Genomic DNA, 26,132 nt, shown 5'->3' on the forward strand with positions numbered 1-26,132 from the left:
TGCCCAGAAGTGTGGCCCAGGGGAAGAGAGAAGTTTAAAAGCTCTCAGCAGCCAAACATCAAAAAATGGAGTTAAATTTTGCACCATATTTAGTATACCATACCTCAGATTCTTGAAGGACTACAAATAAAAGATGTTGCATTCACACTAGATTTTCTGCTTTTGGTGTCACTGACTTTAAATCCTCCAGCATTTATGACAGACATAAAGGTAGTCATGTTCTTTCCAAACCATAGAGTTACTGTGGACTTCTTTATGGATGGGTATATGGTGTACCAAGATCAGGCTTCACAATTTGTCTTCCTAATCTCATTAAATATAAGAGCTCAAATTATATTTCACTCATAGATTTTGGAGCAAATGGTTTGTGAGTTTGCCTTTCATGACTGTGGCCATTCATCAGTGTTATGATTAGAAAAAGTATCTCCATTCACTCATGGATGAATTTGTTTAACTTGTACGCATCCGTTAATAATTAGCACATTTCCCCAAATGTCATCCTTCAAGTGCCAGCTTCTTTATTTTTGGAATGTATTTGTGATCCTTTTACTCTCATTTAATTTGTTCTTTTAATAAATTTTTTTCTTAAATAAAATGAAAGTTATTTTAAAGGGATTGTTCTCAAACTGTGTTGTAATATAGCCACTTGGGGGCTTGTTATAACACCTGGGGTTTCTGAGTCAACAGGTCTAAGACAGGAATAAGGATTTGCATTTCTAAATAATTGCAGGTGATGCTGATGTTTCTAGTCCAGGGACCAAACTCTGATCTACATCTTCTTAAAGTGGTGATATTCATGCAGTCATGGGTTTTCTGTGCTAGTTTGATTTTTTTTTTTTTTAGTGAACATTAAAACAAATATTCAACTAATCAATGGTCAAAGTCCAGATATCTATTACTCCCCCCGCCAAAACAAAAGTTTCTGACATGGATTTATAACTCTGGAAGCACTGAATATTCTTTTATTATAATTCTGAGGAAGAATCCCTTCCTTTTCAGATTGAAGTTTGAACAACTTGAAAATATTAAAAATGTGGGGCAGGGGTCAGACTAATGAGAGAAGAATCGGCACAAATCAGAATCTACAGGAATATATCCACAGGAATAGTGCTGTGGTTCTAATTCCCCAACAGTGTGCATGATGTGGGTTTGCCATTGTTATATGAGTGTGTGATGAGGAAAGTCTAGCACATATAAGTAAGAGAAAGAGTATATAAATAAAATCAAAATTAATCACTGTGAGTAGGGGCCTGGGAGTTTCTTTGAGAACATGAACAAATTTTAACTCATAGTTTTTTTGTTTTTTTTTAAGAGAGAGAGAGAATGAATTTTTTTTAATATTAAGTTTTCAGTTTTCGGTGGACACAACATCTTTATTTTATTTTTATGTGGTGCTGAGGATCGAACCCAAGCGCCCCGCGCATGACAGGCGAGCGCACTACCGCTTGAGCCACATCCCCAGCCCCTAACCTCATAGTTTGATGGCACTAGACATAACTGTCATATTGACCCCAGGCTACTTAAACCTCCATGGGATCACAAATACACAATACCTTTTTTAAAAATTTATGGAACTGGTCACTTTGGTGCATGCTCATAGTCCCAGTGACTTTGGTAGCTGAAGCAGGAGGATTGCAAATCCAAGGCCAGCCCCAGCACCTTTGTGAGACCCTGTCTCAAAAAATAAAAAATAAAAAGGGCTGAGGATGTGACTCAGTGGTAAAGTGCCCCTGGGTTCAATCCCCATTATAAGTATATTAATAAATGTATGTATGTTATGGAAAAGTCTTCCCAAGTCTATGATTGATTCTCATATCTGGATAAAGCTAGCAACTTTTAACTTTCTAGGGATTTTACGTTCTGTTTGTACCTGGTGTTTCCCAACCAAAGGAACAGCAATAACAAACACGTAATCAAAAACAAACAAACAAAAAGTCAGCAGGATAAACGGCACAGGTTCTTCTGGTGTGAATATCATCATTGACACTTAACTACCTGGGCTTTGGGGAAAGTCGTTCGACCTAAGCACCTTGGTTTCCTCATCTACCAAATAAGCCTTGACATGACAGGGCCTGTCATGGAAGTTTGATATGACGATAGCCTGAGTTATTGAATGTGAAGTTCTTAGAACTGTTTTTGAGAAACAGGGCTCAGTAATATGACCTGCGCTCAAATGTAACTGAGACACAATGATTTGATCAGTGATGGCAGATCCCTACCTTGCATGTTATGAGATGAGTTTTAATTATGCTTTTGGCAAGTTGGAGAACACAAACCAGACCTCTGGCAAAAGGGATGTTTTGATATTATGAACTGATCGCAAAGGAAGGTTTGTGTACCACAAAAAGAAGGGACTAATATATTAAACACTTGGCTGGAAAGAACTTTATTTTTATGGGGGGAAGTTCTCTCCTATTTTTCCCCCAAAATGTTGAATTCTGCATTAGGAGCCTTTTGTATTTTCTGTTTGGTCTTTTATTAAAGGACATACCTGAGGCTGCCTTTTTTGTGTGTGTGAGTTAGATCATTTTAATTCATTCAGTAACTTCCACTGGGACCCAGATGACTTCAAAGGGACCTGCCCTTTTCAAGCACTTAGGTCCCAAATCTCTTTCTCTTTTTCACAGGATTATAGAGTCCTGGAGCTATTGGATACCAGAGTCAAGTTCTCTTTTTAACAATTACAAACATCTTTGGCCTTGAGTTCACATCTCCACCTCACCATCCTCACCCCTCAGTTTTGCTTTTAACTGAGGAGGACTGTCCCTAGCACACCTTTGGGAACCCCAGCTTAGCCTTGACTCCTGGACCTTATTCTGAAACCCTTATCTTCTGTTACATTCCCTTGCAAGCCCTCAGAATGAACTCTCCACTAGTGTAGGCATTGACTTCCTTCTGCATGCCGCCCAGGGATCCTATTTATCATGCTTGTTGGGAGAGGGCGTTTTCCTGCCACCTGTAACGATGGTACTGTTGGCAAAAACATTTGTTTAAGGAGGAGATGAAGCATGCCTGGCTGGGTGTTGGCTTTGCAATTATCTCCTTTGTCATTGTGTTAATGAATTAGTCATAACTCTGTCACACCCTTATATGTATAATTTACATAGAACGAATGATTTCAAAATATAGTCTGTGTATTTTCTATTTGGAAGGTAGATGTTATTCCCAAGGGGCTTCAATTTTGCAAGAAGTGTGTTTTAACTAGGCTTTCTTTGACTACTTTGTAGAAGCTTGACATTGATTAGGGTTTAGATATATATTATCAAATAAGATACAATATTTATAAACTTTCTAAATTGTTCTATACTTCTTATTCAATCAATCTAGAGATCCTTTTGTGCCTATATAATATTCTGTATATGATATATGAGAAAACTAATGTACCTTTGTAAAGAAAAGCAGATTTTCCTGTTTTAATTTTAGATATTGAGATACTTATATAAAACTTATAAGGTTAAATATCATTCTTTGAACACCCATGTAAGACCATATTGCTCCAGCACAACCCAGTTCAATTCCTCTTCTCCCAGAGACATCTTTCTCCAGACTTTTTAATATTACTACTTGCTTTCCTTTATAGTTTTTTGTCACTTATAAGTGCCTAGAATTAGCGTGTTAGTGAACTTTCTGTTACTGTAACAAAACAACTAAGTTGACTAACCTAAAAAGAGGCAAAGTTTATTCTGGCTCAGTTTAGGAGATTTTAGTTTATCAATCTAGAGACTTATTGGTCCCATTGCTCTGGGACTGTGGGAGTATGTGGCAGAGAAGACCCATTCACCTCATGACCAGGGCATGAAAAAAGGAAAGGGAGTCTGGATTCCCACCCTCTCTTTTGGGGGCTTGCTCCCTGGACCTAAGATCTCCCATTAGGTCCTATCTCTTAAAGGTTCCACCCCCTCCCCATGCTACCACTCTGGGGAATCAAGTCTTTAACACATGGGACTTTGGGTGACACCTAGGATCTAAACAACAAGAGTTAGGATTTTTGGGCCTGGTGCAGTGGCACACGCCTGTAATCCCAGCAGCTTGGGAGGCTGAGACAAGAGGATCACAAGTTCAAAGCCAGCCTCAGCAACGGCGAGGCGCTAAGTAATTCAGTGAGACTCTGTCTCTAATAAAATACAAACATTGGACTGGGGATGTGGCTCAGTGTTTGAGTGCCCCTGAGTTTAGCCCCTGGTAACCACCCCCTTTGCAAAAAAAAAAAAAAAAAAAGGATTTTGAGTTGGGTAGTTATAAGTATCTCTAACATTATTAAAAAATGCTAAACATTTTGTTAGTGATTATACTGGTTTGCACTCCTATTATCAATGTATGAGTGCTCTCAGTGCTCTTTTTCTTCACCAACACTAATTTTTTTCAGACTTTAAATATAGTTGGCGCTCCACATCTGGAAATTATGCATCTGCAGATCTACCAATCTTGGATTGCAAATATTAAAAAAAAATTGCCCCTGCACTAAACATATGCAGATTCTTTCCTGTCATTATTCCATAAACAATATGGTATGCTAACTATTTACATGGCTTTTACATTCTATTAGGTATTGTAAGTAACTGAAGGATGATATAAAGTATATGGGAGGATTGTGTAGATTATATACAATTACTATGCCATTTTATATAAGGGACTTGAGCATCTGCAGATTTTGTTATATATGAGGGTTCTGGAAAACCAATTCTGCGTGGATACCAAGGGATGACCATATTCATGGTTACTATTGAGAATCATTGTGTATGTGTGTGTGTGTGTGTATGTGTGCGTGTTTATATTTTATATGGATATCTTTTAATAGTACCTGTGGAGTTTTAAAAACATGTTTTCCATTTTCTTCATGTCTTGTAGAATTTATTTATATATTTGTACTAGATATTGGTTGACTGTGTGTTTCAATTAGATTCTCCCACTCCATGGCTTGTCTTTGTTATATTGTATTTTTAGGGGAAAAAAGATTTTTAAAATTTTAATGTAGTCATATGTCTATCAGGTTTTTCTCCCTTTTATATATAGTGCTTTTTTTGTGTCTTAAAGAACCTTTTCCTAGCCTAAGGTTAGCTCTTAATTAACTTGAAATAGATTATTATAAAGTTGGGGTCCAATTTCATGTTTTTTCTTAAGAATACCCATTTTTCCCAGCCCATAGTTCTTGAAATGCTATTCTTTGGGTAAGCAAAGGATCTTCAGTGCTAGTTTTATCACAAATAACCATAAATTCATAGTATATTTCTAACTAGTCATTATTCCTGTGTTAGTCCCACAATTCTGACATTGTATTAATAATAATTCTTGTTAGACAAGTTATATAGTGTTAATCTATATTTTCAAGAACTTCTTGGCCTTCATTGGCAATTTATGCTTCCATATATACTTTAGCATCAGCTCCTTAGGTTCAAACCCAGCAAAGCTCTCAAGAAATTTTAGATCTATAGGTCAGTTTAGGAAAGTTGGCACCCGACAATACTGAGTCCTGAAAGTGAAAACCAGCTTCTTCACTGGCTGTTTTGGTAAACTATTTTAATAATGTTATTATTTTATCATCTGAAGACTTTACATGTTTTTTTTAAGTTTTTCTCCTGGATACTTTGTATTCTCAGAGATACTATAAATGTTATCTTTTAGATTTTTAAATTATTTATTGCTAGTTTGATGGTTTTGCATATTTTTGTTCATTTGTACTAGCTCTGTTAAACTCACAGATTTGAAGTATAATATTTGTGCAATTTAAAAAATTAGCTTACTATAGAATTTTTCATTTTGATGTACAGTACTTTGCATTTTAACACATGTATGGATGTATGTAAGTGCTGCCATAATCAGGATAGGGAATGGGCTTATCATTCCCTAAAATTCCTTTGTGTGCTTTGGCTACATAGTCAGACCCCCTCCCATCTTCATTATCTGGCAACTGCTGCTCTAATCTGTTCTTTTCCCTCTAGCTTTGTGTTTTCCAGATGTCATATACATGGAGTTAGGCAGTGTCGGCTTTCTGAGACCAACTTCTTTTACTTTACACAGTGATTTTGACATTCATCCATGTTAATGCATGCATTCCTTTTTATTGCTAAATAGTGTTCCATTCTACAGACATACCAAAGTTTATTTATTCATCTATTAAATTAATTATGTTGTTGTTATTATTTTTTGACTCTTCAAATTACTCCAGTTCCTTGGATGAAACTTGACCTCTTGTGTATCAGTTTCTTCGTTGACAGTGTGATAATAATGATACCTACCTAACAGGTTATTATGGGGATGAGTATGTTAACACACATGAAGTAGCCAGTTCTCCATATTTTTGGGTTCCCCATCTGTGGATTCAATCTACTACAGTAATACTTAAAGAAAAATAATTGTGTCTATAGTGAAGATATTTTTCTTGCCATTTTTCCTTAATGCAGTATAATAACTATTTACATACCATTTCCCTTGCGTTAGTATTATAAACAATCTAGAGATGAATTAAATTATGTGGAAAGATGTGCATAGATTATATGCATCTACTATGACATTTTATATAAGGGACTTGCACCTGTGGATTTTGGAATCCTTGAGGGGTCCTGAATCAGTGCTCTATGCATACTTAGAATAATGCTTACTACGGAGTACACAGCCCATTATTATTTTGGTCTCCAGTATTAACAGAGATTTTTGAGGTAGAAAAGAACTTGATAGGTTCAAGGACTAGCTAGTATCTTGGTTTTGTAATGTGCAAGGAGGAGCATGAGTACCAGAGGACAGGGAGAGGATGTATGCAGGAACCAAGAGCCTCTTGGGCTGATGCAAGGAGCTTTGATTGGATTGTAGGTGCAGTGGAAAGCTGGGGATGAGACATGAGCTAGTTCATGTTTTTAATAGATTACTCAGGCTGATGTGAAGAGAATCAGTCATGGTGTTTTTAAGAGAGAGAGCAGGCTTCCTCCTAGAAGGCACTGCAGTCGTCTGGGGAGGAGTAGTGGGTGGATTACAGCAGTTGTTGTGGGAGGAAGCTGACAGGTGTTTTGACTTGAGGTATGGTGTGGTTGTAGAACCAAGAGCTTGCTAACCAATTCACAGCTCTGAGAAGGAAGCCCCTTCCTCATAAGAGCAGCGGTGTGGCTGGCTGTGATTGCTGCCGGGTGGGGCTGAACCAGAGATTTTCCTCCTCCACTTTTGAAGTGGAACCTCAGCTTTGTCTACTCTATGAAGTCCACATAGAGAAACTGTCTTCTGCACATTTTTAAATGAGGGACGGATTTCTTTCCTACTCATATAATTCCTGAATACATTTGTTAAAAAAAAAGGCAAAAGAACTGGCTTATTCCACAAAAATACATCCTCATAGCATTTTGCTTTGTAGTTCTCTGCAGCATGTGTTGTTCTGTGACCCCACATGCTCAGCTGCTCTCCTAGGAGTAGAAATAAGTTGCCTTGGCTGCTTCATCTGTAGCCAGCAGAGTTTTAGTGGTTGGCTGAAGTTCCCATGTGCACAGGGGACTTATTGTTGGAATAAACATTATTAGACACAGATGAAAATTGGACCAGAAATTTATTTTTGTCCTCCTTTCAACCTCAATTTGCTCTAGAATCTCTCATTCAAATGACAAATAGTCTGGTCTTCCTGAGAGATTTGAAGACTGAAACCAGCCCTTGTGTGCTTACTTAGCCTTGTATTCAAATGGAGATTTTTCTTTTTTGGAAGCAGTTAAAAATAGAGTTCTCTGATCTCACATAGAAAGTTTTCTTTGATTTCCTGCTCTTAACACATCTGTGTTTGTTCTCTGTGGGGCCCTAGCTTCCAACTCCTCCTTCAAGATAAACACCTGACCAGGTCTTTATCTGAAACACACTTATCTTGCTTTTTTTTTTTTTTTTTTGCCTTTTTAATCCTATCCTATCTGCTTAATTTGGGACTTTTAAAAAATAATTCAGAGTTTTTCACAGGAAGGAATTTCTCCTTTACCCCGAGCTACTTGTAATCTTTGGGCCCAAAGGCTAACATCTCTCATCAGGTTAATGTCATTTGTGTCTTCTGTTGTCTCAGCTTATTTGTAGAAAGGACTCTGGGACCTAGGAGATGCTCACTTGAACTTTGTGCCTCATTGTGTGCTTCTTTGTAACCTGGCTTCTTTTGTGATCTTACAGAATACCAAGCTGCTATTTTACACTTGAAGAGGGAACACAAAGAAGAAATTGAAAACCTGCAGGTATATCTCTTTGATTCTACTGAACTGGTTATCTGATATTTAGTTTTGTCATGTGCTGAAGTAAATATTCTTCTGGTGTGAAGTATTGAACTAGTCAGTATCTGTAGCTTGCACCTGCCAGTATCTGTAGCTTGCACCTGCCAGTGGGCACGAGCTTATCCTGGGGATGTAAGTCTTGGACTCTATATTTAATTGAATTCAGTTCTTAATTTTTTTTTGGCAGGGGGAGAAACATAAAAGACTTGTATTTTATTAGAAAAAATAACTTTTTTAAAGCAGGGAAGAAGACAGAGTATTTAGACTTTCATTGTATGAATTTTATTTTAAAAGTTTTCCTATGCACAGTGTAGATTATTTGTGTTGGTCTTGCTCCCAAGCATGAGTTCATGTCCACCTGTCTCAGCACATCCCTGCAGTGTGATGTCTTGCAAATTAAGGCCCTTGAGGAAAAGGAGCTGGTAGGAGTAAGAGGTATGTGAGCCATCCTGTATCCAAAGGAAGTGCTGGGAAGTTACCATCTCCATCCTTACTTGTGAAGCCCAGCATAACACAGGGATCATTTCCCTTGTCTTGCCATCTGATCCTCGTGTCCTGTTGTTGGCTTTTGCTTGCATTGCTTACAGCAGGGAGTTTAGAATGTTAGCTTCAAGTAACTAGATAGTGAATCAGACCTGCAGTCTAGTCTATTGATGGCTGGGGTAACCCCATACTTCAGGAAAAAATAATAACAAAATTTAAATAAGCTTCATGTTCATTTAATGCTAACTCATTGCTTGCTAATTTAATGAATTCATGGATCTTATATTCTTCTTCTCTTTTTTTCAATTTGTTTTTATTGACAGATAGAAATTGTATGTATGTGTGGTATATAGCATGTTTTAAAATATGGATGATTGTAGAGTGACTAAATTGAGTTCATTGACATGCATTAATTCATGTGTGTAATTTATTTGTGATGACATTATTTAGACTCTACTCTCTTATCAATTTTGAAGTATAAAATACATTGTTATTAACCATAACCATGGTTACCACAGTAGATCTCTTAGGCCCATTCCTAATTTCTGATTGAAATTTTGTGTCCTCTGACCAATCTCTCCCTTCTCTTTTCTTCTATCTCCCACTCCCTATCCCTTAGTAGACAACATTCTATTCTGTTTCTATGATTTCAGCTTTCTAAATGAGATGGTACAGTATTGGTCTTTCTCTGCCTGATTTATTTCACTTCATCCAATGTCTTCTAGTTTCATCCATGTGATTGCAAATGACAGAGTCCCCTCCTTTTAAAGGCTGAGTTGTATTACATTGTGTCTGGCTACCACATTTTCTTTATCTTCTCATCCACCGATAGATACATAGACTGGTATTATGTCTTGGATTTTGTGAGCAATATCGCAATGAGCAAAGAAGTACATATATCTCTTGGAAATAGTGATTTCATTTTCTTTGGATAGATACCCAGTAGTGGAATTGCTGAATCATATGGTAGATCTCAGTTTTTAATAATGGCTTTGCTAGTTTACATTTCCATCAGCAGCGTGCAAGGGGTCCCTTTTCTCTACATTCTTGTCAACATTTGTTCTTTTACCTTTTTATAGTATTAATCATTCTGACAAGTATGAAGTAATATCTCATTGTGGTTTTAATTTGCATTTCCCTGATTAGTGACATTGAGCATATTTTCAAATACCTGCAGGCCTTTTGTGTGTGTTCTTTTTTTTTTAACCTTTATTTTATTTACTCATGTGGTGCTGAGGATTGAACCCAGTGCCTCACATGTGTTAGGCAAGTGCCCTACCACTGAGCTACAACCCCAGTCCCTTGAGAAATGTCTATTTGTTTCTTTGCTTGTTTTTAAATCAGTTCATTTGTTTCCTTGCCATCAAGTTACTTGAGTTCTTTATATATTTTGTAGCCACTTACTAGATGTATTGCAATAGTCTCCTTTTTAGCAAATGATAATATGTCTTTATAAAATACTTAAGGTAGTATTCTGCATTATACATGAAGTCGTTATCAGTAGCAAAAAGTAAAAAAAAAAAAAAAAAATATATATATATATATATATATATATATATATATATATATATATGCAGCATGGTGTGTGAATTAACCAACCCAGGCAGGTTTAAGTAGTTGGGGGCAATGAGTCCATTTCATGAAGAAACAAGAGAGTTGAAAAGTACTTGTCCCCTGGGGAGAAAGATCCTCATCTCCTTTGTTGCAGAATGCCCTACAGAGACCTCTCTTTCTTTTTCTTTGTTCTGGTGTGGAATAGATTGTCAGCTGTCTCAGGATTTGAAGTTGATGGGTGATAATTTAAGATGCAGGTTTGTGAAGAGGGTAGGTATAGAAGTGATTCTGTAAACAGAAGTTTTATTAACAGTCAAGTATAAGAGTTGACACTAGTTTTCCCCAAATTGTAGATCTAGCCTAGTCAAGCTGGGACCACTAAATAATATTCACAGCAGGATTAAGTGTTTACACTTTTTGAGTTCTTACTCTGTGGTAGGTGTTGCTCTAAGCACATTACATATATTATCTCATGTCATCTCTGCAAATGCTATGATCTTAAATCTCAAACTCAAAGAAAATGTTCTTTTTAATCTTTTTTTTTAGTTGTTGATGGATTTTCATTTAAACCCAGTGCCTCCCACATGCTGGGCAAGTGCTCTATCACTGAGCTACAACCCAGCCCCAAAGAAAAGGTTCTTATATCAGTCAACTCTCTATTACTATAACAAATACCCGAGAGAATCAAATTTAAAAGGCTGAAAGGTTTATTTTGGTTCATGGTTTGAGAGGTTTCAGTCTGTGGTCACTTGGCCCTGTTGCTTTGCATCTGTGGTAGTGCAGTCTGCCATGACTGGAGCCAGTGGCAGAGGAGGTGTGTTCACCTCATGGCATGCTGGAAGCAAAGAGAGAAGCAGTAAGGGGCTGAGGTCCTGATAGCCCCTTCAAGGGCATGCCCCCTATGACCCCAACTCCTTCCACTAGCTCGACTTCTAAAGATTCAACCAGCTCCCAGTAGTGTAAAAGGCTGGGGCCCAAACCTTTATCACATGTGCCTTTGGGGGACATTCCAGATCCAAACTGTGGCAGTGGAGAAAAGACAGTATATTGTGATCATGATCTCCATTTAAAATACGAGTTAGACTAATAAGGCATGATTCACTGAAGTGAAAAGTTAAAAAAAAAATGTAACTATAGCTTAGATTTTTTTTGAAAGTTAATTTCTCAAAGCATTATCTACTCTTTGATGCTATTAGTAAACTTAAAAGTTTTTTTTTCTTTCTGTCCCACATACGATTTTACACCTAATTGCTAAGACACTATGGCCAAGGCACACTACTCCCATTGGGGCACTAGCAGTCTCTATTCCAGCAGTCACAGAAAGACAACCCTTAGTAGGAAACTGGCCACTCTTAGCTCTCATCTGACCTGGAGAAGTATATTGCTTTGCAAGCACAACCTTTTAAAATTGAACTTCTAGGAATAAATAAACATTTTTTAAATGTAGAGATTTTTATACAAAAAGATGGATTTCTAACAGCTTCTTAAAAAAAGTGGGAGGAGTCTGATGACAGTGTTTTTCAATGTGACTTTGGCCTCTTAGTGTTGGTAGTAGACATCACTTCAACTAGGACTTTCTCTCCAGTTTGCCACTGTCCATTCTGGCCAGGTCACCTGTTGACTCCTCTGTGCTTTAACTAACCCCATTTTCTCAGTGATAATAATACAGTGAAACAGCTAGTTTGGCAGCAGCACCAACCTGTCAGAAAAGATGCTGTTCATAAAATACGTAGAAAGAAAAATCCCAGCCTGGCTATCCTTGTGGGTACCCACCGGGATAGCATCCCTACCTGTTTTATTCCATGACTAAAACAAAGTCCCTCTTGTCACAGGATTGGTGGAAGGTAATGGTGGGGGAGCTGCTGTGTTGGTGCTCATTTCTTTGTATGATATTCATTCATTAGAGCCTTTATTGCCTGTTAGAATTTCTAACAAATATGTATTTCAGGATTTCTTCAACATGCCTTTCTAGAATAGGAAGGATTTAATTCTTGAAGTGCACCAAAATGGTGGTTCATTCTGTCACCATATACAAGAATTGATTTGCATCACATTTAGGTTTTGGGGAATGCTTCCATAGGAGTTAAAGAAGCAGTATGATTTGCCTAACAAGGCATCTAAATTTAGTCTTCCAATCTGTGGATTTGTAGAGAAGTTGTTCAGTTCATTCACCAGCAAAATGGAAACCTTACCACCTAAAATATTTTGATTGGATGGCTGACTATCTTCCCATAGTCTGAAAGTTTAGGGAGTGGGGAGCCTAGAAGGTTTAATATCATGTATGCCCTGCAGCTGATGTTTGTTGAGTGCTGCAGAGAAGGCTCAGTGCTTGGACCCAGGATTGGCTTTTTAAAATGTGTAACAAATTACATGCGTATTCCCCATATAGCTCAGAAGTAAATTTATTGATAGCACGAATCAATCATTTTCTGCCTTCTTACCTTTTTGCAAATTCACTGAACTTGATCAACTTTTTAAATATCTAGAGGGGAAGTGGTGGCATATCAAGCATTTTTCATGTCATTTATAATGTAACCACAGTAAAGTTCTTTAATTTTTTTTCCAAGTGTGCCCTTTACTTATCAAACTGCCTTGAGTTTAGGGTTGCTTCATGATACTCTGCATCCATCTTGTTTGTTTTTCAATTCTGTGTTTCTAACTTCATTTTTGGAAACGCAACATCTTATGTTTAATGGTTCCTTGCAGTTTTTTATTTGAGAAGGTTTTGCATGGGATAGCCATTGCACAGCAAGTTCATGATTACTGGGTAGAAACAGAATTAAACCTATAGAGGTCTATGATAAAACTCATTCTCTGACAGTACAAATAGTTATTGCTTTGAGGTTGCTTAGGAGCTAAGATTTGAAAATTGTTTTCACAGATCTTTTATAGCGGATCTCTCCCCATATTGTAGTTTGAAGACTAGGTGGCATATTATTTTATGCTTGATGACAATGTGAAAAAGAAACTTGGGGGGGAGCTGGGGCTGTAGCTCAGTGGTAAAGCGCTTGCCTCGCACATGTGAGGCACTGAGTTTGATCCTCAGCAATTCATTTTTAAAAAAAAGAAAAGAAAAGAAACTTGGGTTTTGGAGTTAGGACTCCAACTCCTTGTCTGTGACCTTGGGAATTAATCAACTTGTCTGGGATTTAGCTTTCTCAGTTTTTGGCAACTGTTCAATAATAATCATGATGGTGATGATGAGATCTCTCTCCCAGGATGTTCAGTATGATGTTTTCAGGTGGTACTGGTTCTGTAGCACATACCAAGTAAATATTATTTCTCATGCCTTCTTCTTTGTGCAAATCTCCTTGTAATTAGGCAACCTGAGTTTAGCATGGGTCTCAAGCTTTTTTGGTGGAGGACTTCTTTGGGACCTTGGACTTAGCTTTTAGGGATAATCTTCCCATGATCTTCCAGCTGTTCTTCTGCCTCTGTTTACTATATCAGGGTGGTCTGAACCAGGGTCTTGCAAAGGTCATTATACCAAACAAAGACCCTTTGAAATGCTCCTTGGCAAAAAGGTTTCATAGTCAAATAAGTTTGAGAACTGCTGCAGTCTGGCTGGAGCGCTTCAGAGAACTATCTGGCATTCCCTTCTTAGGGCTTTTCCATTTGGAGAAGAACTGAAATAGAGAAAATTATAGGCTTTTTTTTAACCTAGGAAACCCATTTTTTATGAAATACTACTGTTATGTATATTCACATAATCTTATCGTCTCAATATATAATCTACCTCCTGACTGAAAGTTCAATTCCCTGAGTAGTTTCATTTTCCTTTTTATGCTCTAAAGGTCCTGCTCATAAGAAGCATCTTGGAGGGAACAGTGATTTTATTTTTCTGTATGTGTCCTTTATAGTACCTAGCAAAGCTTTTAGGCCACCAATGACACACAAATATTTCTTAAAATTTATGATTGAAAAATAATAATGCCTAACTTTTGTCAAATTCCTACTGTGTGCCCAACTTCTGATCTAGACAATTGTCAGTACTTGAGTAACTGTAGAAATACAAGCAAAGTAATAGATTTGTTCCCATTTTCCAGATAACCAAAGCAGATTTTGAGTTGCAAAAGTTTTAAGAGTAGTGAGTTGGGAACCTGTTTTTGGTCTGTCTGATTCAGAGCCAGCAGTCTTTCCATTGAACATGCAGCATTACTAGAACATAAGATTTTGAATCAGAAGATCTGGTTTCTTTTCTCTTGCTTGGCACTAGGAACACTGTGAATTTGAGGCAATATTTTGGGCTCAGTTTACTAATTTCTAAAGTGAGGGATCGGGACATATAATCTCTAATTGCTTCTTTGAATGCTATGATTGACCATTTTTTAAAAAAAGACCACTCAAATATTAACAATAACAACAACAACAAAAACCCAAAGTCTGATTATAAAGTTTAGGATTTTCTAACTCAATCTCTAAATCCCTATGATTTCCCTTTTCCTTTTTTCCAAAAAACCATTTAGCTACTTCTAGAGATTCTCCTTTCTAACCAGTAGGTCCATCTCAATTTTGCTCACTTCTGTGTAGCAACATGGTCAGGTTTTGGGCTCTATAATAAATGAAACACTCCAGTCTCTGGTATCTTATCAGAAGTGCCATTCATTGGAGAGATGCAGTTCTTACAGTGGTCAATAACCCTTCTGTAGGAGGTCCTATTCTTCCCTATGACAGGAGGGAAGTATTAGAATGGGATAGATAGGACTTTAGCTCTCGACTTCCTTGGTTTTTAAAGGTGGAGGAGAAAAAATATTGCATGCCCTTTTGTCTGCCTTGTGAGGAATTGGATAATTTAAGAATATTGTTTTGGGCCAGAACTTTAAGCACTTTGGAAGCAGGTGCCATGAAAATGACAAGACTGTTTTATCTGTTTTTAACTGATATTCTTTGGGTCGTGGGTCCTGCCAACACTGACATTTCCTTTACAGGAACCATTTTCGTTTACCCCATTCATCACACACACAGTTCCTAACTGAAAGCAAACGTCACTGAGCACTGGCCTCTGGCAGGCCCTTGCTCATTATGCAACACAGTCACATTTATGGTAACTCCCACTGCAAAATGATCCAGGCACAATTGCCAAGTGGAAAATTAACTTGGGTTGGACTTTGTCCCCAGAAGAACCAAATGGCAGGTTGGCATCCATTATGAGAGACCTGCAGACATCCTGACTGTCCTATCTCCATCCAGTCCTCTGGTCCCTTTCTAGTAGTCTATACACCGCTGTTGGAACAAAATTGAGTATAGACTATATTTGAATTGCGATAGCTACGTTTATAAAGGCATAAGTCCTGAGCCTTTTTCATGTGTTATATTTGTCATTATCAACTCTCCACACTTAAATCTCTTAATTTCTGGAGAATTCTGTGAGGGAAAAGGAGCAATTTGTAGACCATTAGGCAGAACTTTCACAAAGATGAAGATTTTTGTAAAAACCTTCCTGATTTTCTAAATGTTCATCTTAGTGTATATCATTACTGAGATGCCAAAAGAGGGGGGAAAGGCTGAGAAATATTATGAGTTTAGTAGCCTATCACTGGCATTGATAAGCTACCCAGAAGTCTGTAGATACATTTGAAGTTGAATTTTGATGAGAACCATGAAACAGTTAATTCCCTTGCCCATCAAGCAGGTGGGTGCCCTTTGTTTCAATCTTCATCATGGTGCCTTGCCCCACAAAATTCAGATATTATGTCAAGCTGTGCTCACTGGCAGAGGGAGGCGGGATGCAGAATGAAGAATGTGTTCCTCACTCACGTATATGTTGGAGGCTGATGGTAGCATCTTCTTCTTTAGGCACCACGATCTTCAGTCTTCTTGCGTTCCCAAACTTTGCTATAAGGACAAATTTCCTAGAATATAATTTCATATGCATAACTCTGCTTTTTAGAGTTTCTCTCTCTTATAATTAGTAACACTAATTGAGCACCTGTCAGATATGAGATGTGTTAGAAATAAAATGTCATTTAATAATACTGGTAATGATGATAATAATAGTAGCTAGAGTTTATTGCATATCAGTCTATGCCAGGCACTGCACTTAGCATACACATGGATTATTTTATTTAATCCTCAAATAGATTCTGTACTCAGGGGATTTACTGTTTAGTTGGAAAAACAGAATTTATACCATCAAGGCTAAGTAACAACAGACAGCTTGAACTAAGAGCCTAATATTGTTCAGACTAGTGAAATGAAAGATTATGTGTTAGCATTTTTAAATTCTGTTCTTTGAATGTAATTTGCTAATTTCAGATTTTAAATCTCAACTAAGAGATTTCTCAAATTTTATGATTGCCCATAAATGGGTGGCAATTTCTTATACTGTCTGTGGAAGCTGCTACAGCTGGCTGTGTGATACAATTCTGTTTATTTTATATTAATGAAAATATGAAATTACCCTTACTTGCTACAAATATACAGAAAAATAAAGTGTTGAGTAATGTATATTGCATGGCTGGCTATGTGGTTCTGTGTGATAGGTAATCTGGGTATTTTCCAAATATTTTAGGAGCCATTTTGCAATCTCACCACTGGGGGTCAGCTTGACCCTTTTTCTTCTAAAACGCCAAGTAGATTTTTTTTTTTTTTTTAAATAATGGTTAAAGCAGCACTCCAGTTTTATACTAAGAATTTTGGATTTAAACACATGAGAAAATAACTGCAAAAAACCCTCCATATTAGTTTTCGCAGAAAAAAAAATACACATAAAAGTATGTATGCCTGTGTGTGTGTGTGTTGGTGTGTGTGTGTGTGTGTGTGTCTGCGTGTCTGAGTGTATGTATTTGTGCATGTTTGGGTGTGTGTGTGTGTACTTCTATGAGTGTGTATATGTGGATATACATATACCCATATATATATATATATATATATATATATATATACACACACACACACACACACATATGTTTAACCTACTTACAGAATACTTATGTATTCATCCTGTGTTTATGGCTGTATGTACAAATATATGTATGTGTATATATGTACATTCTACATGATAAAAGATAAAGGGACACCTAAACAATGACTTAGGAAATTGATCATGTGTTTCATTTAAGAATAAAATCAGGAGAAAGTTAGAGGTCTATCATTATTTCATTCAGTGGATATTGACAGAGTACCTGCTGGGCATAGGTAGTGTGTCAGATGCTGGAGGGAGCAGAGCTGACATGGCCCTGATTCCTTTGGAGCTTGTAATGCCGCCAGAGAGACAGATGTTGATAAAATAGTCACTCGAGAAATATGCTGAGTGTTGTGGAGATGCTCTGAATGGGTATAATTTAAATTTGGTGGTCCAGGAAGGGTACTCTTAGGGAGTGACATTCAAGTAGGAGGCTGCAGAGTGAAGAGGAACTTAGCTTCTTTGAAAGACCTCAGGGAGGCCTGGGTAGCCAGAGCATAGTGACTGCGAAGCAAGAGAAAGGTTGGAAGTGATGTTCTGAATAGCATTTTTCAAACTTTTTATAGTGCGTTTAAGAATAGGAAGTGCATTTTTACCTCGAGACCCAGATTGCGCGTGTGTGCACATGCGTGCGTGCACACACACGAGGCAGAGGGGAAAGTTTTATTAAACAAAACTTAGTATATGTGATGTATGTGATGCATCAGATGCTCTTAAGGAAATGATAGAGGTGCAGCTCAAATTGCTTTACTAATTTGTTATCCCACTAATATGGCCTATAGTTTGAGAACTATCATAGTAGAGGAAGACAAGAGGTCTTTGAAGGTCTTTTTGAAATTCCCCAATTTCATGCTCAGCACAGTGCTACAGCTGACTCATTGTGAGCAGAGGAATATGTGATCTGAGCAGATTTGCATTTTCTGAGCTCTCCCTGGCTGCTGTTGAAGAGGATTGATGGCAGGGACAAGTGAAAAGGCAGAGAGCACAACTGAGGAGGGCTGCAGTCCTCCAGGTGAGAGGTGCTTGTGGCCCCTACTGAGGCAGGGCATGAGGGAGGGGAGTCATGCTGCTCATTTTCTACCAGTGTTGTTGATGATCCATTGAACTGGAGCTACTGCAACTTTCATCATTGCTTCTCTACAGACATTAACAACTTGATTCTCCCTCTGCTACCTGGTTCCTAGGAGGTATACACTAAACATTTCTTGAATGACAATTTTATGTCTCTGGAAGCTGTTGTAAGTGTGTCTGTGTAATATAGCTCTTATTTGTGTTGTTTTAATGTTACTTGTGGCTAAACCCTTATCTGTTACAAGTACATGTAATAAACAAAGAATTAATTGAGAAAATGTATGAGTTAAATCATATGAAATTGCTAATATTCACCCTGACTGGGCTTACAAAACAGCAGTTTACATGGCTTACCCTATCTAGTACATTTACATCAGAAGGCAGGGAGGTGAGTGTGTGTTCAAATGACATTCTCCTGGGTGGACCATACTGAGTGTTCACTGGAGCTTCCAGCAGGGCTTTGGGACTGTAACTGAAAATGTCACGAGGCATTGGCTCTAGGAGAGTGAAGCCTGTGTTCTGTGGTGACTGTCTTTTTAGATTAGAGGCATCTCATGACTCTCGTGTCCTGTGTCACTGAAAGAGCAATCTTGGTGAGCAATTTCCCAGCCTCAGGCAGTCCAAGGAAAATAAAATCAGTGAAAACTGTTTACTCAACTTAAACTAGCATTCCTTGGCCTGGTGAATAAGCTAGATATGTCATTAATATTTCTTATTAGGCCCAAACTGATATTTTACTCCTTAAAAGCAAAACTAATTATGATCCGTTGTTGATTATTTTAGTTTTTATAATACAGGTCTTTGTAAAAATTACTTATGTTCTTGCTCCCTCATAGATCTTTTATAATAAAAATTCCATTTCTTAAATTGGAAATTGTATGATATTATGATATAGATGTATATACTTGAAAATGATTAGGAGATTAGAAAAGGAAAGGAGTTAAACATCTTAAGTTATATTTATTCCATGTCCTTTCATTAAACAAATGTCTCATTGAATATTTCCTTTATTTCTCCCTTGAGACCAGTGTATTTTTTAGTTAAATAACATTTGCAAACTAAGATATGATCTGCCACTCATTAGTAAATAACCTTTATTATTTACTGATTTTCTAATTTATTTTCAATTAATCCTGCTGGAAATTTATGAACTCTAAATCTAAAGGTTTTTCCTTCTTCAAACTTGAATTACTATTTTCAACTGCATCATCTTCTAAACATCTTAAGTAGTGAAAATCTGTGGTTATTACAATGCAGGAAAGGGTTTTTCTTTTTGACATTTTATTTTCAGCACGTAAAATAACCTTGATTGCAGTCTTCATAAATATAATACAGGATAATGGTTTTTCTATGAAACTCCAACATTCTGGAGAGGTGGCTCAATCTTGAAGCTTGATTGCCAAAAACAAATTGAAACTTTTTTCCTTTTGCTATAAAACAATGGTGGATGGGCTCAAATCTGAGGAGGGGAGAAAACAAGATTGCATTACAAATCTGGCAACATCAGCCACACTAGTAAAATCAAATCCAATGTTGTTTTATGACTCCAAATTTATGTGAGTGCCCAGGATCAAAGGGCTCGAATCCCACTGGACTATAAGGTCCATAGTTCATGGCAAAAACTCATCAAAAAGAACATTTTAGTCGTTTAAGCTTTTCATTTTAATCAACCGCAGTAATAAAAGGGCCTTTAGGTGTCCAAAAACATTTTGCAAGATCAAGAGGTTGTTCTCTTGCTTGTAGAAGCAGCTTTCTTATTGGATCCATATAATGCCTGTGGCCTTAGAGTGTCAAAGGGCCACTGCCTCCACATTGTTTGTCCTTGTGGGATGGTTTCTTTTGGTTCTTCTAACTGTGCATTATGTGATAATAAATTATGATGTCTGACGGAAGGACCATAAAATTTTCACACCATTTATCAAGCTATTTCAGCCATTTAAAGTTGGGTCTCTGACAGCATGCCAGGTACTTTGTAATGTTTAGACAGAAACAAGAGTCCACTGCCTGCATGTTCACCACTGTCAAGAAACAGCTCTGCATAAGGAGAAAGAACACGAGGCTTCCGCATCAGAAGACCCAGTCTTGAATTGAAGCCCTGATGTTTCCTAGGACTGAGATTTTTGGACCATCCAAAAAATGAGGATCCTACCTTCACTACAGTGTTTAGAATGAGTGGGGTAATCTGGTGAGGTCACAAGCAGTAAGAAAGAATGGATATGCGCTGGATGTAGATTAAATGCGAAACCAGTCTGAGCAGGAGACCTGAGAGCACAGAGCAGAGAGCTGGCCAGGAAGGAGTAAATTGATGAGAAAATGTTCTTGAGAGTGAAAGATGGTGAAATCAGGAATCCAGGAGGCGAACTGGCTCTAGGGAGAAAAAGGGGGCTCCCTGCCCTGCCCCCAAGATGAGGAAAATGGAGGCTTATTTATACCTTTATTTCTTTGCTGGGGTTTTATCTTTGTCCCTCTGCCTCAGAGGAAAAAACAAAATGAGACACCTGGTATTTTTCTATCTGGTCATCGTGGCATCATCCTCTAAGCTTTTCTGTCCTTTTGCTCATTTGTTGTTCCCTTTTGAACAGGTGCCTTCCTCTTTTTTCTAGTAGTAAGTTCAGCCATCCTTTGTATTAAAATTACTCTTCCCTCAATCATACAGCTTCCTTGAGCTTCCATCCGCCACTCACTGGCACAGTTCTCAGATGTTATTTACATGTAGCAAATTCTTCTATCATTTATTCTCCACTGAAGCAGCTTCCAAACCACAGACGAGGTGCTGTAGGTTAAACCCATCAGTCTTTGTCGGGCTCTGTGCTGGAGCACGTCAGTGTTGAAATTCTCCATTTCCATCAACACCAGGGACAGTGGGTTCTCCTCTTTATTTTTCTCTTTCTCTGAGCATACTTCTTATTCATCTTTGCTGCCTTCTCAGGTTCTCTGTAACACCCCAAATATGGCCCTCCAAAAACTAGCCTTTAGTCTCATGGTTTTTCTTTTTAAACCTTGTGACTTAGAGATTTCACTTATTGCTTCAAGTTTCTCTCTCTGTTCAAACTCATTTATTTGGATTCAAACTTTTCCCTGTGTTCCTGATGCATGTTTCCAACATTTTGTGGAAAATTACACTGGGAAATGTTTCAGTATCTCAATCTTACAATTTTGAAAGCTAGAGCACCAGAAAAATCTTATAATCCCAAAGTTGAATGGGATCTTCATCTTCATCTACTTGTGTCTGACTAACCTGTTCTATGCCCGATGTACATAACACAAAACAGTCTCTTTTCTTAGCTGCTCCATGTAGTTGAAGTCCACTGTTCTCCTAAAAGTAAAAATCCAAACCAAACTGTCAAGTTCATTCTTGACAACTGTAGCATCTTCAGCCTCTGAATTTATTTGATTGCCAAATTATATTCATTTTAAGTGTATGGTCCCTTGTACACACTAACGCCTTGATACCCTGGTGCCATCATCCTAATTTAGGTCTTTGCTAGTTTACCTAGACTCAGGCTATCTTATAAGTTACTTATGCATTGTTGCTCTTCTTTCTTAGACAGCTCTATTGGCTTACTGTTCACTTACAAGTTAACTAATTTCTTAGTATGGTGCTTAGGGCCTTCTAGAATCAGCTTCCAACCTATTAAATTCTTTCTTCTACAATTTCCCCATTCTTTCTCATCACTGCAGCTTTTCTTTTCATTCAAATTGCTCTCAATCTGCCATCTACTTTGGTCAATCCTCTGATCCCAGTAAGTCTTCATCATCATAGGTGACACCATTTCTAGCTTCCCAAGGCTCTCTCCTCTGAAACCTTGGGCTCTTCATACCTGACTTAGGCACACAAGCAGCTTTTTCTCCCATTGTTATAATCATGAAATCAGAGTTCCTGCCACCCACTACCAGTACTATGCACCTGATGGATTATATTAATATAGTAAATTACCATAGTAAATTAACCACTCTTTGGATTTTCCTTTTTCTTTCCCCTATAGTGGAAACTAGATTTAAACCAAAGTGATTTTATAGGTACTACTTTTCAAATCCAGAGACCAAGGGGAACTGTAACTGAAAAACTATGTTCCCAGAAGTTTTTTTAAAGGAATTTTTGGCAGTTTATGATTTTCTGCTAGAAGAATGGTGTTTATGACTTCTGATCATCCTACATGAAAAATTATCAGCCTGTAGCGAGTGATCATTCACATTCGTTCTAGTGAATGCAACATGGACTTGACTTGCTTGAACTTGTGATTATTTGTAAATTCTTTCATTTTACAGATGAGGAACTGAAAGCTGAAAGAGCTGGTTTTAAAATCTAGCTTATTTGTTCTCATCCTTTTCCTTCCTTGGTACATTTAACCACTAGCATGTTCCCACTAGGAACAGGATTTGTTAAAATCCTATAGTGCAAAAAAGCCAACCACACATTGAGAGTCATGGTGTGGTGACTATTAATTAGCATTAGTAGAGCCCATTGCTGTAAAGACAGATGATAGAAGTGTCATGACTGACCATCAGGTCTTTTCTCAGTCCTTTGCTCTATCACTTCTGCTGTACAGAGATCACTGTGCCAAAGAGGGAGAAGGTGTTGTCTACAATCTAAGTGATAGGCAGATAAACCATCACACTGCCCCAAACGGAGGCTGGTCTGTGAATATGCTGCCTGAGGTTTAAAGAAGCACATTTGAAAGCAAAATCCTCATATACATGAACAAAATCAAACACATTTCAGTTGGAATGTACAAATCAATTGGAGGAGAATAGGACCACATTTTTCAAATATTTAATTCAATTTTAAATTGGATACTTTTTAAGATCAAAAGGTTGCCTAATGCTTTACTTCTCCATATCCTGACTCTTTATCTCTGCGAGGTTAAGAATTGTAGCAGAGTTTATAAATAGGAGCTTAATAGGCTATAATTCTCAGATGAAATTTTCTAGATTTGTGAGATATGGGTCACAGTGTCCAGATTGACTCTATCCTATGGTGAGTTAGACTCAAACATTGGCCTCCAACAGCATCACTCAGTCCTTGCTCATTAGCACCCTAATTACCTAAAAACAGTGAAGAGACAGAGAGACTGCCAGCTGTCAGTAGTCCCTCTTGGAGAGATTTTACATTTTTTTCCTCCAAACCTACAACCAAGCACCATCCATAACAAAGAATTTTTAGAAACACTATTACCAAGAAGCTAAAGAATTTTGTGTAGGAAGCTTCCAAACTCAGCTTTTAAAAGCAATCATACTCAGAGACAGATGCGTCCCCCTTCATAAGCTCCAATTTTTCTTAGCAGACTCTGAAGTATTTTTCTCATAGGTCATGTTTGGATTTAATTTTATTTTTTATTCTTACCTATTTTATATTGATTTGAAAATCTAAAAATCCATAAGAGACAAATATAAAAAAAAAAAGACCCAGAAGAATATAGACTTCTTTCTTTCTTTTTTTACAGCTATAATTGAGACAGGGTTATATTTTAACAAAGTAAATTTGGATAAAGAAAAATTATTTTTGTGCCAATCTTTATAAAAATCAAAATTCCTTTCTTTCAAACACCTCAACCATCCTAATCAGTTTCATATGTCATATTAATATTATGTTCAAGGACATGCAATCAGAAAGCCTTCCTGTGCTCTGACATGCAGTGGAGGAAAGGTGACGGTGATTGTCCGATGTTGAAATTCCTAGTGATCTAAATATTTAGAGTGTAAGTAGTTTGTAACTATTTAGAGTAGACAACTGGCGTGGATACTTGAGCCTGTTCATTTTTTCACGAAGGCTGCCTGGGCACAAAACTTGGGTTATCTCTCATAGTTGACAAACTCACTCCATGAAACAGCAGCTTGTTGCTGGTAGGAAATGCTTAGTAGTATCAAATAGTATCAAATCATGTGATTTGATAAAACATAATGCAGCTTACTCCCATCATCATTAACCTACATAGTTAGTTATTAACCTTCAAATGACTTCTAAAGGAATGATGTATAGTTTACAGATAAAATTGCCCCTGTCTTTTCACATTATTAACATGTGCTGCCATAACATTTAAAATAGAAAGATTGCCAGGGAGAAAAATTATACCCATCCATATCCCTCTGTCAAACTAAATTTAAAGTGACAAACTTTGCATAGAATAAAGATTTATTTTGAAAATATTTTATAAATTATATTCCACATTTGATCAGTTAGGAAGTAAGACTGATTTAAATTTATGTCTTCCATTTACTGGAAAAGAACCGGTCTTGTAGCAATTATCCTTTCAAAAAGCACAAATTATGGAGATGACTATCAATCAAAAGTAATATAGTTTAATGGGAGGGGGAAGGGAGGACAAGAGGAATGTAGTTTGTCTATATTCCAGGAGAAAAGAATCAAGTCAAAATGAGATCTGATCCTTTCCAAGTTATTCTGCCTGCATTGTAGTAGAGTGTAATTTCACATGCATCTTGATGTTCCAAGTATCATTAAACATCTAGTAATCAGAACAAATGTTCTGCCAAACCCCACTTACTATCTTAACTGTTTAAGGCATTGAGCACCCTAGATTTATAAATATATAATTAAAATCCCTATTTAAAAAAATAAATCTAAATGAGAGATTTACATGTTCTTAATTCATGTTTACACAAAGAAGAGCTCTGTTTTTAAATAGGACATCAGATCTTTGTGAGCTCAAATAAATCGGTGTGACACTTTGCCAAAACTGTTTCTAAAAATGGTGGGTATTGATGCCTTGTGGTCAGAGTACCTTTCTTTGTTCTCTTGTTAGTCAAAAATACCACTATTTTTGATCCTGTTGTTTTGTTCAAGCACATAAATTTACGTGCTGTGGATGCACTTTATAATTTATACCCCGTTGCCTAGGTACATCCTCAGTTGCAAATATTCCACAAGCATAGCTCTGGAAATGTTTTTGCCTCTTCCTGGGTAGATCCATAACCAAAGATGTTTGGTAAGCTTGATGGCTTTTCTACAGAAACTCAAAAAAGAAGTCTTGCCACTACACAGAATAAATCCATCACCCATGTTAACATGGGTGCTGTTTCAGGGCACTTTCTGTTGCCCAAGGCATTTCCATGAACCTCTTCACATCATTTTAGTATTGTCCCAGTGGAAAACAACTCTTACTGCTTGGTTGTTTAGGGAATAAAACATCTTCCATGGTTCTTCAGTGATATTGAAATGGAAATATAGTTAGATTATAAAATTTATTTACCAAAAAAATGTGGTATATATTCACAATATTAATATTAACATCTTTGTTGTAGAATTTTAATTTTGACTAGCTTGGGATCAATTTGTTGACTCTCATATTGCACTTAAAAAAATTTTTTTTGTAGTTGTAGATGGACAGAATGCCTTTGTTTTATTTGTTTGTTTTTGTATGGTGCTGAGTATCAAACCCAGTACCTCACGCATGCTAGGCAAGTGCTCTGCTGCTGAGCCACAGCACCAGCCCTCTCATATTTCATATTATAAAATGATTCAGTTGAAAGAAACATTAAGTAAAACAAACTTACCATTTCTGTGTGGGTGGACCTGAAACTTTGAACTTATGAGTGCTATGATTTCATGAGGCTTGTTGGAAAGAACATTGTCACAGGTAGCTATGTGCTAATTAATATGACCCCACTGAGAAATAATAGCAGTAATCATACAAATCAGAGCATCTACCATGTATGCAATAGGCCTTATATGGGTACTGCTTGGTAGTTACTTTCCCCTTCCTTCCCTTTTACTAAGTGAACCAAATAGTCATAGACACAAAATCTTAAAGATTAATAAGAGTTGACTATGACAGTGAAAATTCTTTATTGATTCAACAATTCCTGATGCAGGGATACATACGTGAACAAAAGACAAAAATGATAGACCTCGTGAAGTTGACTTATAGATGAAGAGAAGG

At 37.2% G+C, this 26,132-nt stretch overlaps 1 protein-coding gene across 6 annotated transcripts in view; it reads left to right on the top strand.

The window, feature by feature from the left end:
- Positions 1 to 26,132, top strand: part of Fmn1 (formin 1) — a 401,580-nt gene that overhangs the window by 155,448 nt on the left and 220,000 nt on the right. For 5 of the 6 annotated variants that reach the window (XM_058584664.1, XM_058584665.1, XM_046461452.2 and 2 more), the window contains one exon: positions 8,125 to 8,186. The exons of the other annotated variant lie outside the window; for it this stretch is intronic. In XM_058584664.1, coding sequence (XP_058440647.1) covers positions 8,125 to 8,186 — 62 coding nt within the window. The remainder of the gene's footprint in view (positions 1 to 8,124; positions 8,187 to 26,132) is intronic. 6 annotated transcript variants of the gene reach the window in all.

Source organism: Marmota monax, unplaced genomic scaffold (assembly GCF_021218885.2).
Source record: "Marmota monax isolate L192 unplaced genomic scaffold, Marmota_monax_Labrador192_F-V1.1 WCK01_AAM20220418_F8-fsc00001, whole genome shotgun sequence".
NCBI classification, from domain to species: Eukaryota; Metazoa; Chordata; class Mammalia; order Rodentia; family Sciuridae; genus Marmota; species Marmota monax.